The sequence below is a fragment of the Mytilus galloprovincialis genome, chromosome 13 (assembly GCF_965363235.1).
Source record: "Mytilus galloprovincialis chromosome 13, xbMytGall1.hap1.1, whole genome shotgun sequence".
NCBI lineage: Eukaryota > Metazoa > Mollusca > Bivalvia > Mytilida > Mytilidae > Mytilus > Mytilus galloprovincialis.
The window spans coordinates 34,068,499-34,085,000 of NC_134850.1; the positions used below are offsets into that span (position 1 = coordinate 34,068,499).

At 31.4% G+C, this 16,502-nt stretch overlaps 1 protein-coding gene across 2 annotated transcripts in view; it reads right to left on the bottom strand.

The window, feature by feature from the left end:
- The window catches only part of LOC143057880 (uncharacterized), a 36,049-nt gene extending 20,583 nt beyond the window's left edge, over positions 1-15,466 (bottom strand). For both annotated transcript variants that reach the window (XM_076231333.1, XM_076231331.1), the window contains exons 1-3: positions 15,294-15,466; positions 4,927-5,042; positions 1,211-2,341 (exon numbers count right to left, since the gene is read on the bottom strand). In XM_076231333.1, the coding sequence (XP_076087448.1) occupies positions 1,211-2,341; positions 4,927-4,981 (1,186 nt within the window). In that variant the 5' untranslated portion in view covers positions 4,982-5,042; positions 15,294-15,466. The remainder of the gene's footprint in view (positions 1-1,210; positions 2,342-4,926; positions 5,043-15,293) is intronic.
- Positions 15,467-16,502: the final 1,036 nt, after the last annotated feature.

The following is a 16,502-nucleotide window of genomic DNA, read 5'->3' on the forward strand; positions in this document are numbered from 1 at the left end:
ATAAATGAACAGCTTCATAAAATATGGACACGGTTGGTGCAGACAGATCAATTGTGCTGTCACATGATAATGATGTCATAAACCTGTTGAAATAAACACACTTTACAAAGCATGGCCATTTTATACATTGATTTTGGACAAAATATATACATTAAGCCAATACTTCCTGTTTGCCACCTGAACAACATTTAACAAGAGGCTGTCAGAGAGACAGCAAACCGGATTTTACTGCAGAGGTCGAACCCTGTACAGTTGAGCAAGTATGGGCACAACATTTAACCTTAAAACAGCTCTGAATTTGGATTGTAAAATTGAGAATGGAAATGGAGAATGTGTCAAAGAGACAACAACCCGACCATAGAGCAGACAACAGCCAAAGGCCACCAATGGGTCTTCAATGCAGCGAGAAACTCCCTCAACCGGAGCAGTCCTTCAGCTGGCCCCTAAACAAATATGTTACTATCGGTAGTTCAGTGATAATGAACGCCATAATAAACTCCAAATTATACAAAACTAAAATTAAAAATCATACAAGACTTTCAAGGCCAGAGGCCCCTGACTTGTGAATATTTGATACCGCACAGGTTTGTGACACAAAATAAATGAGGTCAAAGAACTGAAAAATTTGAAATTGGACATTTACCTATTATGGTCCAATATCCAAAATCTATGTACATTGCTAGAATCAGCATATCAAAGAACCTCAAGAATTCAATTTTTGATGAAATACTTCTTAGTTGAACCATTTCTGTTCAGAGGGAAATAACTCAAACTTTATTTCCATGAACCAGGAAACAACATATCTAAATTTGAAAAAATTTCTTCAAAGCCTTTTCATGTAAATGAACGGACACTGTTTGGCAGCCGCCAGCACACCCGTCCGCCGTACATCGCCAAATCAATTACCGATTTTTACTTCGAAAATCTGGTTAATAAAAAAGGGAAACATGTGAATTATAAACACAGTTAAGATTTGTCTACTCCTTCTTAAGCTCAACAGTGATCAAAACCTGACACCAAAAAAAAAACATCATTTATTTTATATAATACAGTATTTTTCACCATACAGGACATTCACAGAGACAGTGAAAATATAAAATTAACAGCACTAAAATACAACTACCATCGATCAACAAAATCCCTTAGATATTCATCTAGAAAATAATATAATGATATTTTTATAAATCTTTATCTATTATATTTAGTTTACCTTGCACAGACCTTGATACGCAAGAGGTGTTCTTTCTTTTTCTGAACAATTTTTCCTGGTGAAATAGATCTTTAATGATTTCTTTAGTAGAAGCAATCAATACTCCTCTGTCTGTATATTTACAAACTAACAATTTATTTTTATTTTTTGCAATAATATCTGTAAAAATTTGGCTTTTAAGGAAAGCATTTGCATTTTCACATCCTTCAGCTAAGGTTGACAGCCCAGTGGAAAGAAAGTTTTCATAAATGGCAGATTTGACTATGCACACATCAATATCCTGGTTGCAATAAAATTGCAGACTCCCAGCGCCAGATTCATTTACTTTCCAAACCAGTTGAATATTTTCCTTTTCAAGTGTTTCACAAAATAAACGAGAAGCTTCACTGCATGTTAATAACTCAATAACCAAGGGATCAAATTGAATTTTCTTCATAAGAAGAGAGGATAAACATTTGTTCATTGCATTTATTACTTCTTGAACCTTGATATCCCTGCCATGAAAATACACACAGTTTTGCTCCTCTTGAAGTCTAATGCTAACATCATGAAACTTCTGTGATAGCTGTTCTAACAGACCAAACCTTTTCAAAGCCATTGTCTTCCATTTTTCATCTAAAGAAACTGCTTTTTTGACAGATGAACTTGTGATTTGCTCAATTAGTTTGTTCATAAGACTCTTGGAGTTGTAAAACCCAACTATGAACATTGTTGTGTTATCCTCTACCAGATCTATGTTCTTTGCTGCCAGTTGTTTCTGTAAAACCTCTTCTGCCATTTGTAATGTAAAAGGTAGCTTTGGTACTGTTTTCAGAACTACTTCATCAAATTCATTAGTCAAACAGTTGACAATTTCTGAAATGACCCAGAGTGATGGTTCTGATTTCACTATTACCTCTAGAAATTCCTCTGCAAAATTGATTTTGCTAATTTGAAGACTTGAGATTCCTTTAATTACTGGTTCCAGTCTATCCCTATGATGGGTCATTAAGAACTGCATCTTAACCGGCATCAAGGTTCCTGTTGCATCTGTAGTCCCTATTTCTTTTCCATCCTCCAAGGTCACTTTAATGATTATTTGTTTCCATGCAGATTTCCATGATGATGTTGACTGGTTGTCAGGGACCATGTCTGAAATTTATTTAGACATAATGTACAATACATAACAGAGTTCTCAAAAAGTGATGGTCTGAAGGTTTTGACCAGCAATATTTTGCAAATGACCAACACAATTTTAGTATTTTGCATTAGAAATAATAGCATTGAATAATGAGGACCACTATGGAAAAAAGATTTTTAACAAAAGTCTGATATTAAATATGTTAAACTCACCAAAAGGTAAGCATTGTATGCCTTCACATTTTTTAAACAATATAAGTTGGACTTCTCTTCTTAAATTATCAACAGGCTTAATTAAGCATTTGGTTTTCTCTGCATGAAGACATTTATTACTTTCATAGTCTTTATCTACCATCAAAAAGGAAACAACATAAAAGTTAAGCTAATATAATCTGTTACTTTTGAGAGTTGTCTTTGAACTATCCTGCATGATAAACTTGGAGGTGTTAAAGCAACCATATTTGTGAACCAGATGCTCCCCTTATACGACCGCAGAGGTTGAACCCTGAACGGTTGGGGCAAGTATGGACACAACATTCAAGCTGGATTCAGCTCTAAATTTGGATTGTGATTAAATAGTTGACACAGCATAGGTTTCTGACACAAAATAAATGTGGTCTAATGAACTTAAATTAAAAAAAATGTTTGCCTTAGAGCAATTCACTATATGCTGTTGAATATTAATCCTCTCAAAAAAATGTTTGAAGAAATTTTCTTTTTATTTATGAAATCTGAAATGAGAAAAATTGAACCCCCCCCATTTTTTTTCACATCCTCCTTTCCATTATTCCAAAACTGATCTCAATTCAAATTACTAATAGAGTTTGCAACAATATTACTACTCATTTAAATACATCATAAAATATTAAAATGTAAAAAAGTGCTTGTTATCACTGAATGGTAAAGATTGTTTTAATTTATCAGTTGGTAGTAAAAGTGAATATACATTGTATATTGTATAAAACAATGATTTAAGTTGATTCAACTACTATTCTGGACAAAGAAAGATAACTCCAATTGAAATTGTGCAATTAGATATTTCTTGCTATTGCGCAATACTGTGCAATTGAAAATACTTGCTATTGCACAATACTGTGCAACTGAAGATTTCTTGCTATTGCGCAATACTGTGCAATTGAAAATTTCTTGCTGTTGCACAATACTGTGCAATTGAAGATTTCTTGTTATTGCTGAGTACTGTGCAATTGAAAATTTCTTGCTATTGCACAATACTTAATATAATCATTTTGGATCCTGATTTGGACCAACTTGAAAACTGGGCCCATAATCAAAAATCTAGGTACATGTTTGGATTCAGCATGTCAAAGAACCCCAAGAATTCAATTTTTGTTAAAATCAAACTTTAGTTTAATTTTGGACCCTTTGGACTTTAATGTATACCAATTTGAAAACAGGGCCAAAAATTAAGAATCTACATACACAGTTAGATTTGGCATATCAAAAAACCCCAATTATTCAATTTTTGATGAAATCAAACAAAGTTTAATTTTGGACCCCAATTTGGACCAACTTGAAAACTGGGCCAATAATCAAAAATCTAAGTATATTTTTAGATTCAGCATATCAAAGAACCCCAAGGATTCAATTTTGGTTAAAATCAAACTAAGTTTAATTTTGGACCCTTTCAACCTTAATGTAGAATAATTTGAAAACGGGACCAAAAATTAAGAATCTACATACACAGTTAGATTAGGCATATCATAGAACCCCAATTTTTCAATTTTTGATAAAATCAAACAAAGTTTAATTTGGGGACCCTTTGAACCCCTTATTCCTAAACTGTTGGGACCAAAACTCCCAAAATCAATCCCAACCTTCCTTTTATGGTCATAAACCTGATGTTTAAATTTCATAGATTTCTATTTACTTATACTAAAGTTATGGTGCGAAAACCAAGAATAATGCTTATTTGGGCCCCTTTTTGGCCCCTAATTCCTAAACTGTTGGGACCAAAACTCCCAAAATCAATCCCAACCTTCCTTTTGTGGTCATAAACCTTGTGTTTTAATTTCATTGATTTCTATTAACTTATAGTAAAGTTATTGTGCGATAAGCAAGAATAATGCTTATTTGGGCCCTTTTTTGGCCCCTAATTCCTAAACTGTTGGAACCAAAACTCCCAAAATCATATCCCAACCTTCCTCTTGTGGTCATAAACCTTGTGTCAAAATTTCATAGATTTCTATTCACTTAAACTAAAGTTATAGTGCGAAAACCAAGAAAATGCTTATTTGGGCCCTTTTTGGCCCCTTATTCCTAAACTGTTGGGACTAAAACTCCCAAAATCAATCCCAACTTTCCTTTTGTGGTCATAAACCTTGTGTCAAAATTTCATAGATTTCTATTGACTTAAACTAAAGTTATAGTGCGAAAACCAAAAGTCTTCGGAAGATGACGATGACGACGACGACGCCAACGTGATACCAATATACGACCAGAAACTTTTCAATTTTTGCGGTCGTATAAAAAAGGCTATCATTGGGTAAATCTTTACTAGTTAATTTATACAAACTAACAAGATACATAAGAATAATCTCTTTTTAACTTCTTTTTGAAGTAGTTACAGCTTAACTTACCATCTGGGGGCTTCCATTCATCTCTATTCTTTCTATCTTGAGTTTCTTCTGCCATATTACAATGGTTTAGAGTAATTTAAATGCAATATGTAAACCACTGCAGGGATTCTTGACTCCTAAAAGATTATTGTGGCAGTTATTTAATGGTATATTTTTATACATATATACTTAAAATGTTTTATTGATTCAAAACAACTCTGATACAACTTAAAGCGAAGTTAAGCAATTAAAAAATTAAAACAAAAGAACAGCTAGAGTTCCAATGTCATCCCCGTTGTACATATATTACCTATATAAGGGCAATAACTAAATAAAACACTTTCTTTTTGGTCTTTAAAACAATTTATAAATATTTTAGAGAAATGAAGGCTTCAGAGCAAAGCAGAGTTTATTTATAATTAATTTTTCCAAGGGGCATAACTCATTAAAAATATTTGATAAGCACTGATTTCAGAAAGTGTCAAAGACATTGCTGCTATAAACCTATGATATAAGTTTGATAAAAATTCTGCCAAGAATTGTACACATGAGAGCACTAACAACGCAATATTTCATATAATCAATATATCGAAGGGACATATTAAAAAAAATTGATCGGCACTGTTTGAGGTACTGATGATATAAACCTATGATAAAAGTTTCATAAAATTCTGGCAATAATTAATTGTACACATGAAAGTGTTAACAATGCAACTTTCCTTATAATCAATATTTCCAATGAGCAATTTACTCTTTTAAAATAATTGATCTGCACTGATTTTGGAACTTGGCAAAGACATTGCTGATATAAACTTATGCTATAAGTTTAATAAAAAAACTGGCAAGAATTGTACACATAAGAGCTAACAATGCAATTAACAATAAAATTAATGTTTCTAAGGGGCATAACATATTTAAAAACAATTGATCTGCTCTGTTTTTTGAACTTGTCAAAAACATTATTAATATAAATGTATACTATAAGTTTCATAAAAATCTGTCAGGAATTGTACACATGAGAGCGCTAAAGATGCAATTTTTAATACACTAAATGTTTCCAAGAGGCACAACTCTTTTAAAAATAATATATTGACACTGATTTTTTATATCTACCAAAACATTGCTGAAATAAATATATACCCGTATAATATAAATTTCATAAAAATCTGGCAAGAACTGTACACATGCATAGAGCACTTACCAGACCATACAGACGGATGGACGCCTGGTATTTCTATGTCCCCCACAACGCGTTTCCCAGATGAAATCATGTATCAATCAAAATTTAAAAACTATATGCTCTTTATTGTAAGGAGATAGAAATGAGATAATTTAAGTTTAATAAAAGACCTTAAAGAAAACAGCTGTTGTAACCAATTTTTGTTTCTAAAAGCATTTTATAAGAGCTACCTTATATTTTATTTCCAAATTTTATCATTTAATTAGGGGTTTTTTCAAATCAGATCCTTAACCATGTTAACTACACATTGCGGTAGTATGTAAAATATTCTTTTATTTTTCTTTTAATTTCTTACTCTTTTACTTGTAACCTTTGAAATTATATATGTGGGTGCAGACCAAGCATAACAAGTAAATAGCTTCCAAATTGATTTAACATTGCCTTTAAACCTTTTCATGTTCATTTCATGTACACATTATTTTTCAATCTGCATGATTGTCAAAATTGCAGTCAGTAAACGACAATTTAAAAAAAAGATTGTAAGGGTTCCGCGGAACCCAGTGCCTCGACTATTTTTGCTGTTAATCGCAGGCTCAACAAAAATGAGGGAAAAAAATATTCCTCTCGATACTATCTTTTGATTGTAAGAAGCTTCTGTCCAAGTTTAATAAAAATTCAGGATTATAAGTTTATGAATCTAATTAATGTTTTAAAAACTTTATCTGCAGACTGTATGTAATGTTAACTGGAAGAATAACTAAGTCCATTTATAAGTAAAATACGGAAAAACAGGAACAAAATTTTAACAAAATTTCCTTCTAGATACCAGCTTTTGATCATAAACAAGCTTCTGCCCAAGGTTGGTACAAATCCAGGATACGTTTAAGAAAGTTATTAAAATTTTAAAAACTGTAACCACAGAGTGAATGTACTGTTTCCTGGCAGAAAAACTTAGTCCATTTACAAAAAATATGATTTAGAGGTAAATTACGGAAATCATGGATTTTTTTTTACTAAATTTACTTCTGGATACTATCTTACATGACAAGCTTCTGTCCTAGTTTGGTAGAAATCCAGGATAGTTAAAAGTTATTAAAATTTCAAAAACTCTAACCACAAAGTGAATATTTGTGGATGCCGCCGCTGACGGAATGTAGGATCGCTATGTCTCACTTTTTCGACAAAAGTCAAAGGCTCGTCAAAAATGAATGATTTAGTGTCAAGATACATTTTATTTGAGCAACAGAAAATGTTTCCGTTTCTTACTCATCTGAAACCCTGTTGTCCACCTAGTTTCACTTTTTCAGCTAAATTCAAATAACATGCTAAACACATACAAAACAATCTATCCCTAACTGTGATCACATCCTTGGTCACATACATACAATTATAACTGAGGTTGAATTAATGTCTTGCAAGACAATTATGTATCACATCCAAGATTTTGAGTTTATTTTGACAAAATTTAACTAAACTGGCTGCTCATATTGAATAATATTACAATGTTGTGTCCTTGTATAAAATTTGAACAAAACAAAAACGAAAACAGAAGTATTTTTATTTCAAGTGGTACTAAAAAAAAAAAATTACTGGCAATTATAATTCTGTTAGCCACACTTGTGTTTTGTTTTAAAAAAATACTAATATTTAACACTTGCACTAGAAGAACAGTTAACTAATTCTTACATTAATTTTTTTTAGAATCCAATAGTTTTTTTTGGCTCTGCATTATTTAACTTGGATTTAATATCCCAAATGGGGGTCTCACTAATTAGTGACAAGAAGCGTCAAGAAGCGAACAAAAGTGACAAGACGAATAATTTAACGACAAGAAGACTATAAAGAAGACTATCATTAAGTGATAAGAAAAGTAAATATTATTTATTTGAAATAAATGAATAAAAGAAATATGCATTATACAAATGTCATAGTTTTGTGTTAAATATATATACATAATTTTTCGTTATTTAATTAGATTATCTAATTATACTAGTTGATAGAAGAAAAGAAACATTTTTCAAGAAAAGAGTCTAAATAGTATAAAATGTTAAAATATTTACATTATTTATAATTAATTATAGTTATGGATCATAAAGTATACCAGATCGAGTGTTTGGATTTATTTTTGTTTGGGGGTGGGGTGGGTGGGGGGTATTGTTATGCCATTTTTATCTATTCTTTATATGGGCACTTAGAATCATCAGATCATTGGATGATTAACTCCTCATGTATGCTATTATATAAGAGGGTGGTAAAGGGGGGTACTGAACACTGAAACATGTGAAATAAGAATCGCAAAAACGTTGCACGAAAAATAAAAATCGGGAAAAACGAAGCACTAGAAATAAAATCGTACATATTAAGAAAAAAAGTAACAAAAGTTATTACTCAGCCGTTCTTGGTGATCATGCAGTCATTATAAATGGACATGGAGACCCTGTGGTCACCTTTTAGATTTGCATCGGATTTGGAAAAAAAATAGTATTCATCACTGGGGTAATTAATAGCCTATTCCTCATGAATCACTGAAGTAAATGTGATCGATCTCCATAACTGCAGTTACGTATATCCAAAGATGGCGGACGACTTTTCTGGTTAATATTTCTATGGTCGATTTTGTAATAACTATGTTCTATTCTTCGGTATTTTGTGTCTTTTTAAACATCATTTACTAAATTTGAACCTGAAATACTATGGGTTTTGTCATAGTTTAACCGCTAAATGGAGAAACTGGTGTCAAAACAATCAGGTATCTGAGTAAACATCAAATACATAAGTTGAAAAACTGCATGAATGATCAACCAAGTATATATAAAAAAGAAAATTTAGTAAAAATGTATAATTGCCAATGAAATAACTCTCCACAAGAGACCAAATGACCCAGAAATTAACAACTATAGGTCATCGTACAGCCTTCAACAATGGCCAAATGCTGCATATAGTCAGCTATAAAAGGCCCAGAAATGACAAATGTCAAACAATTTAAACTAGAAAACTAACGGCCTAATTAATGTACAAAAAATGAACGAAAAACAAATATTTAACACATCAACAAACGACAACCACTGAATTACAGGCTCCTGACTTAAAACAAGCACATACAGAATGTGGTGGGATTAAACATGTTAACGGGTGCCAAACCCTCCCCCTAACCTGGAACAATGGTTTAACAGTATAATATAAGAACAGACTATAACCAGATGCTCCGCACAGCTTTATACGACCGCAGAGTTGGAACCCTGAACATTGGGGCAAGTATGGACACAACATTCAAGCTTGATACAGCTCTGAATTTGGATTGTAATTAAATAGTTGACACAACACAGGTTTCTGACACATATGTGGTCTAAGAACTTAAACTTAAAAACCTTAAATTTTAAATTGGACATTACATATTATGGTCCAATATCCTAAATCTAAATACATATATCAAAGAACCCCAAGAATTCAATTTTTGATGAAATCCAATAAAGTTCAATTTTGGACCCTTTAGACCTCAAGGTGGACCAATCTGATAACCGGGCCCAAACATCAAAAATCTAAAGACATGGTTAGATTAAGCATATATCAAAGAACCCCATATATACAATTTTTGTTGAAATCAAACAAAGTTTAATTTTGGACCGCAATTTGGAGCAACGTGAAAACTGGGCCTATAATCAAAAATCTAAATACATGTTTAGATTCAGCATATCAAAGAACACCAAGGATTCAATTTTTGATGATATCAAACAAAGTTTAATTCTGGACCACGATTTGGCACAACTTGAAAACTGGGCCCATAATAAAAATTATAAGTACATGTTTAGAATCAGCATATACATTGTATGTTGTATAAAACAATGATTTAAGTTGATTCAACTACTATTCTGGACAAAGAAAGAAAACTCCAATTGAAAATGTCTTGCTATGGCGCAATACTGTGCAATTGAAAATACTTGCTATTGCACAATACTGTGCAATTGAAGATTTCTTGCTATTGTGCAATACTGTGCAATTGAAAATTTCTTGCTATTGCACAATACTGTGCAATTGAAGATTTCTTGCTATTTTTGGCCCCTTTTTCCTAAACTGTTGGGACCAAAACTCCCAAAATCAATCCCAACCTTCCTTTAGTGGTCATAAACCTTGTGTCAAAATTTCATAGATTCCTATTTACTTAAACTAAAGTTAGAGTGTGAAAACCAAGAATAATGCTTATTTGGGCCCTTTTTGGCCCCTTATTCCAAAACTGTTGGGACCAAAACTTCCAAAATCAATCCCAACCTTCCTTTTGTGGTCATAAACCTTGTGTTTAAATTTCATAGATTTCTATTCACTTATAGTGCGAAAACCAAAAGTCTTTTGACGCCGATGACAATCATTTACAATGACGATGACGACGACTACGGACAACGATGACGCCAACATGATACCAATATACGACCAAAAAAGTCTTCCACCTATATATAGCTAACTAGACATGATGTTGGCTTGGCTCTATAGAAATAAAGAATAGGTAGCATGATCAATATATTTTCACACAATATTTGTAAAGTCTTTCAAGAACAATTCAGATTCCAATTTCATTTCAAACGAGAAGGACAATTGTATAGAAATGAATTCAGTTACGAATATCTATATTTCCAGTAACGTATATCAACAGCAATTAATTTTTTTCAGTTACCCATATCACGTTTTTTTGGACAACCGATTTCTCCTTTTAGCGGTTAAACTATGAAAAAACCCATAGTATTTCAGTTTCAAATTAAGGAAATTAGTCTTATAAGACACGAAATACCAAAGAATAGTACATAGTTATTACATAATAGACAAAAGAAATATTGACCAGAAACGTCGTCCTCCATCTTCGACTTTATACATGTAAATGCAGTTACGGAGATAACATTTACTTCAGTGATTCATGAGGAATAGGCTATTAATAAAGATAACAACTAATATCAGGGCTGACTTTGAATTAGTCCCTGGTTTACTTTTTAATCAAATTCGTGACAAGCATGAGAAATTAAGAGTACCAACACGAAACACAGAAAATAAATAAAGGGGAAACACTAAGCACGCACATCGTACCAAACACGAGTAAACGAGAAATAAAACTTAGAAACATGAAAACACTTGAAATAAAAAGGCTGAAAACGTTGCACAAAAGTAACCCTTTTATCTTCGACCTGACCCTCATATAGTATAAATTAAATTCCATTGTTAGGATTGTTACAAAATGTTCAGATTGATGATTATAATAAATAAAAATAACATAATAAAAAAACACTAAATATTCATTACAAAAGTGCAACTATACATAAATACAACAACATTTGAAACTTCATTAAACAATTAAACAACAAATAATAATAATAATAATAATATTTTATTCGCACAAACACATTTACATTAAATGGTTATGGCATACAAAATTAAAACAATAAACTGACAATAGTTAAATTGATTATAACTATATTAGAGTGACAGTGGTATTCACAGCGAAGAAGAAAAAGGCTATAAATATCAACAGTTTACACATTATAAAAAAGACCACAAACAAAAATTAGGTTGCATATTAAACAAAGTTACACAGATGTTCTTAATAAAAGACAATCATTAATATACTTTATGGTGATTTTTATAATGACTGGTAGACTGCTATTTAAAAGTACAGTCAAATGATTTAGTGTTATAGTGGACTGCAATTTAATAAAATTGAAATTAAGATTTTTATTAATATTTTGTATATAGGTATCCCTTAATGATTTATAGCATGGACAGATTGAGAAGAAATGGTATTCATCCTCAATTTCTTGTCTGTTACAGGATAAGCAAATGCGTTTATTTCTTTCAATGTTGGTATAACGCCCTCTTTCAATTGCTAGGGAATGCGCACTTAGTTTAAATTTACTGAAAACTGATCGGTCGGTTTTGAATTTACATATATCAATATATGGGGGCCTTTTTCTAATTCTTTTAGTATGACAAAAGAAATTTAATTTTTCACATTTATTGATAGAACAATTCATAATTTGATAAGCCTGGTCATAGATTCTTTGTTGGATACTATTTATGTGATATTTTAAATTAAAAGTATTAAAAGTGAGATAACCAAAACCTAATTTATTTAACCAGTCTTTTACAATGTTAACCCATTTACTTGTTTTCTCTACATTATTATATATTTTATGGACTAAAGTGTTAGGAGAGTTTACAATGTGGTTTAGAAATTTTATAGCTGAAAGGTGAATTTTAAAGTACAAAGGGATTCTGTTTGTCTCAGTTAAACAGGCTACATTTGTTGTTTTGCACTGTACTCCTAAGATTTCTTTAATAAATTTAATATGTAAATGTTCAAATGGATCTGAATCTTTGAACACTTGGCTTACACCCCAAACTTCACTTCCATAAAGAGTTATTGGAACAACTAAAGTATCAAATAATTTTTCAAGCATACTGCAGGGATTATCTAAAGAGACTGTTTTTTTAATTTTAAACCAAGCTTTTCTTCCTTTTTCCATAAGATTTTTTTTTGAATGATTTAAACTTCCTGAACAATTTATAGTTATTCCAAGGTAACAAATAGATTTAACAGTCTCAAGATGTTCTTTTTCTACTTTAAAATAATTACAATGAGATTTTCCATTAGAATTGAATATTATAATTTTTGATTTTTGTTTGTTAACATCAAGTTTCCATAGGGAACAAAATTTAGTTAACTCATTTAGTGCATTTTGTAGCCCTTCTTGGGTTTCAGACAATAAAATAATGTCATCTGCATATAATAATGATGTTAGTTTAACATCTCCTATAATAATTGGTTGAGTGTTTGCATGATCAAGGTCATTTACAAGGCCATTTATATAAATATTAAACAAAGTGGGGCTAAGTACATCCCCTTGTTTTACTCCGCAATTTGATATAAATTCATGGCTAATACCATTTTGAAATTTAATTCTGCATTTGTTATCATTATACATTGATTGGATGACGTTAAAAAGTTTGCCTGGAAGTCTGTTTTGGAGTAGAATGTAGAATAAACCCTCCCTCCAGACAGTATCAAAGGCTTTTCGCAGATCTATAAATGCTGCAAAAATTTTCTTTTTTTTAGTTTTATATTTGTCTACAATAGACTTTAATGAGAATATATGATCTGCTGTTCTAGCTTTTTCTTTGAAGCCAATCTGATTTTCACTTATCAAATTATTGGTGTTAATAAACTTCATAAGTCTAGTGTGTATAATTTTATTGAATAATTTTCCCAAATTAGAAGTCAATGAGATACCTCTATAATTAGAGGGGTCAGATTTGTTCCCCTTTTTATGAATTAAAGTAATCAGACTTTTGTTCCATAATTTTGGGAAGCTGCCTTTCATAAATACTAGGTTAAAAAGTTTTAATAGGGGTTCTAATAATACTGGCATACCGCATTTAATCATTTCGTTAGAAATTAAGTCTTCAGCTGATGATTTACCATTTTTAAGTGTTTTAACTGCATTTAAAATTTCAGCTGGCTGAATGTGTTTATTAAATTCGTTGTCAGAGTTGCATGTATTTAGTGTCTTTTTTAAGGCTGTTAATTTTTCAATAATTATGTCATGGAATTTATTGTTTTGGATATTAGAAGTACTGTTCATTTTTTTAAAGTAGTTTATAAATAATTCTTGATCAAAATTGTTTTCCTCTTTTATTTCTGAAAGAGAACTTAATTTGTTAAGTAAATTCCAAAATGTCTTTGGGTCTTTTTTCATATTTAGTGAAATTTGGTCACAGATTTGACTCTTGTAACTTCTTTCTTCTTGTTTACACCTTCTTCTTAATTTAGATTTGAATGAGTAAAATGATTTTCTATAGGATCCATTGTCTGGAAACTTATTTACAAGTAAACAGTACTTTTTAACTGTAGTATGGAGGTCATGACAAGAGTCTGAGAACCATGGTTTTTTATTTTTCTTAATAGGCCTATTCATGATTTTCTTTTGAACAAATTTAGTGGATAAAAGTGCTGTATCACACAAAATTAAGCGTTGAATTTTTCAACAGCTGAATTACAATCAATCTGTTTATCATTTACAAATTCATCTAGTCTTTGTTTTACATGTGAGTTTTGAATGTTTGTAGTATAACAATCAATTGCTTTGTTATCCCAAATAAATTTACCAGGGAGAGGATCTAATTTTGTCTCTATAGTTTTACATTTGTGAAAGCAAGTAAGTAAAGAGCAACTGATAGGACAGTGATCTGATATTGGCGTAAAATCACTAACTTTAAAGTTTCCTATGCATTGTAATAAATTAGAAGACACAAGTGTATAGTCTACAAGACTGGAACCATTATATGTTATACATGTACATTTGCCCAAAGGGTCTCCAATAGTTCTTCCGTTCAGTATTCTGAGTCCGGATTCTTTACATAAATCAATTAATAACTTTCCACTCTTATTTGCAGATTTTGAATCAAGATTATTTCTTAAACTATGTGAGTCAATTGAATAATCATTGTCTTTTGATTTTGGGAATTTTGCTTCATCAGAGATAACAAAATCTGGAATAGTATTGGTGTATGCATTAAAATCACCTTGAATTACAATATCTCCGAGTTGACTATAGTGCTCAATATTTCTTAGCAACTTTGAATAAACTTCATTTATATCTTCTGTACAGCCAGAAGAATATTCTGGTGAAAAATATACTGTAGCCATAAAAATGTCATTCTTAAGATTAAAAAAATGTTTATCTAGTTTAACCCATACAGCAAATCAACTGTCATGACTGTCATTAATCAATTCTGTGTTAATTGACTTTTTCTATATTTTTGTTTTGTTTTAATAGTGTATATACTTTCATGTCGTTAAATTTGTCTTCTCTGCCCTAATTTATTCTTCAAAAAGCTAATTGTTGTCTTCTTGTCGCCTATTATTGAGATCAAACATGTGATATTCATTATATTATACCAATTTGGATGAGTGATCAGATTTCGAGTCCAGAGAGATTTTCTGATTTGACTCCCCACTGAGCAGAAAAGGATAATGGTGATATTGCAATTCCTACCCGTGTTAATATTTAAAAAAATGTGGTTGACATTCTTTAAAAACATATTTTTAGGTGGGTCTCATTGGGGTCTCAGCGTGACGTGGGATTGCCGACTTGTGTTATTTTAGTGCTTTCATTATATAATTATGATATTTGCATATATATGCTGACTTATTGCATTTGTACACTTTAACCTTATACAAAGCTCTGCATCATCTGCATCATCTGATTTGCTCAAAACACAAAATGTCAGCCATCCATTAAAAACGAAAGTAGAATGATGTAAAATCGAAAGTAGATATGCAATTTGTGTTAACATTTTTTGTTAAAATTTAACAAAAGTAAACAAAACTTTTTAAAATACCCCTTTTCATATCTCAACCATTTATTTATTTTCGAATAAATTCTATGCGTAATCACTCCAAATAGATTTAAATGTGCATTGCATGGAAATCACCTAAGCTAATTATAGAGATAAAGGTGTGGTTTTCGAAGATCTAGAACAGTCCTCTGGTCATTGGCAGTATGGTTGGCATTTGAAAGGTAAGGTTTACGGGTCTTAGATTAATGCCAGTGGGTACGTGAAATTCATTAATTTATCCATTGATATATTTCTTGGCTAGCAAAAACTTTCTGGCCAAACCGGCATGGCCATGTGTTGTGTGCAGTTATGATGTGGCAGCGAGCAGTGTCTCATGGAATCATGTTCAAGTTGCCAAATTTCTCATTGAGGCATATTCACGAAATGTTGTCACTAAGGTATTACTTCGTTTTCTGTCTTGTTAAAAAGGCGCGTTGACCCCCCCCTTTTATTTTTTTATTTTTGGTTTTTAATTATTGGCAGCTAGTGGCTGCCTGCAAAATAGCAAATTTTATTTTGAATGATCTGATATAAATAGGCTTAATTCAAGCCGGCAAAATAGCCTTTTTCTATCGAAATGGCTATTCTGTATCTGTATCTGTATAAGGAATTCCCTCCTTCAAAGGAGCACTTCTTTTCAGAATCGGTTCACAATATATATTTACAGGACTATATTTACAGGGGTCTTCGATATACAAAAAGTGCAAAAATCTACGCCCGTGGCGTGAATCTTGTCTACTTTCAATGGCCCTTTCGTTTGTTTGACGGCAGAGCTTTCAAAAGTTCATTTCTTTTAGTATGTAAAGCATAGCACAGTTTTCTATTTATATACTCTACTTTGAAGCAGTTGTCCATACATTTGCATCTACAGCCACATGCGCATAATAATCTACTTGGGTCTAAAATAAGCTGTTTATTTATTACTAAGCTGGTTAGGTTAAAGCATTTATCACAGTTTTTAATGCTACGAAGAAAGCAGTATAATTGCATCGGAACTAAACACATTTATTCTAAAATACAGTTGTTGGCATGACACGGGTTA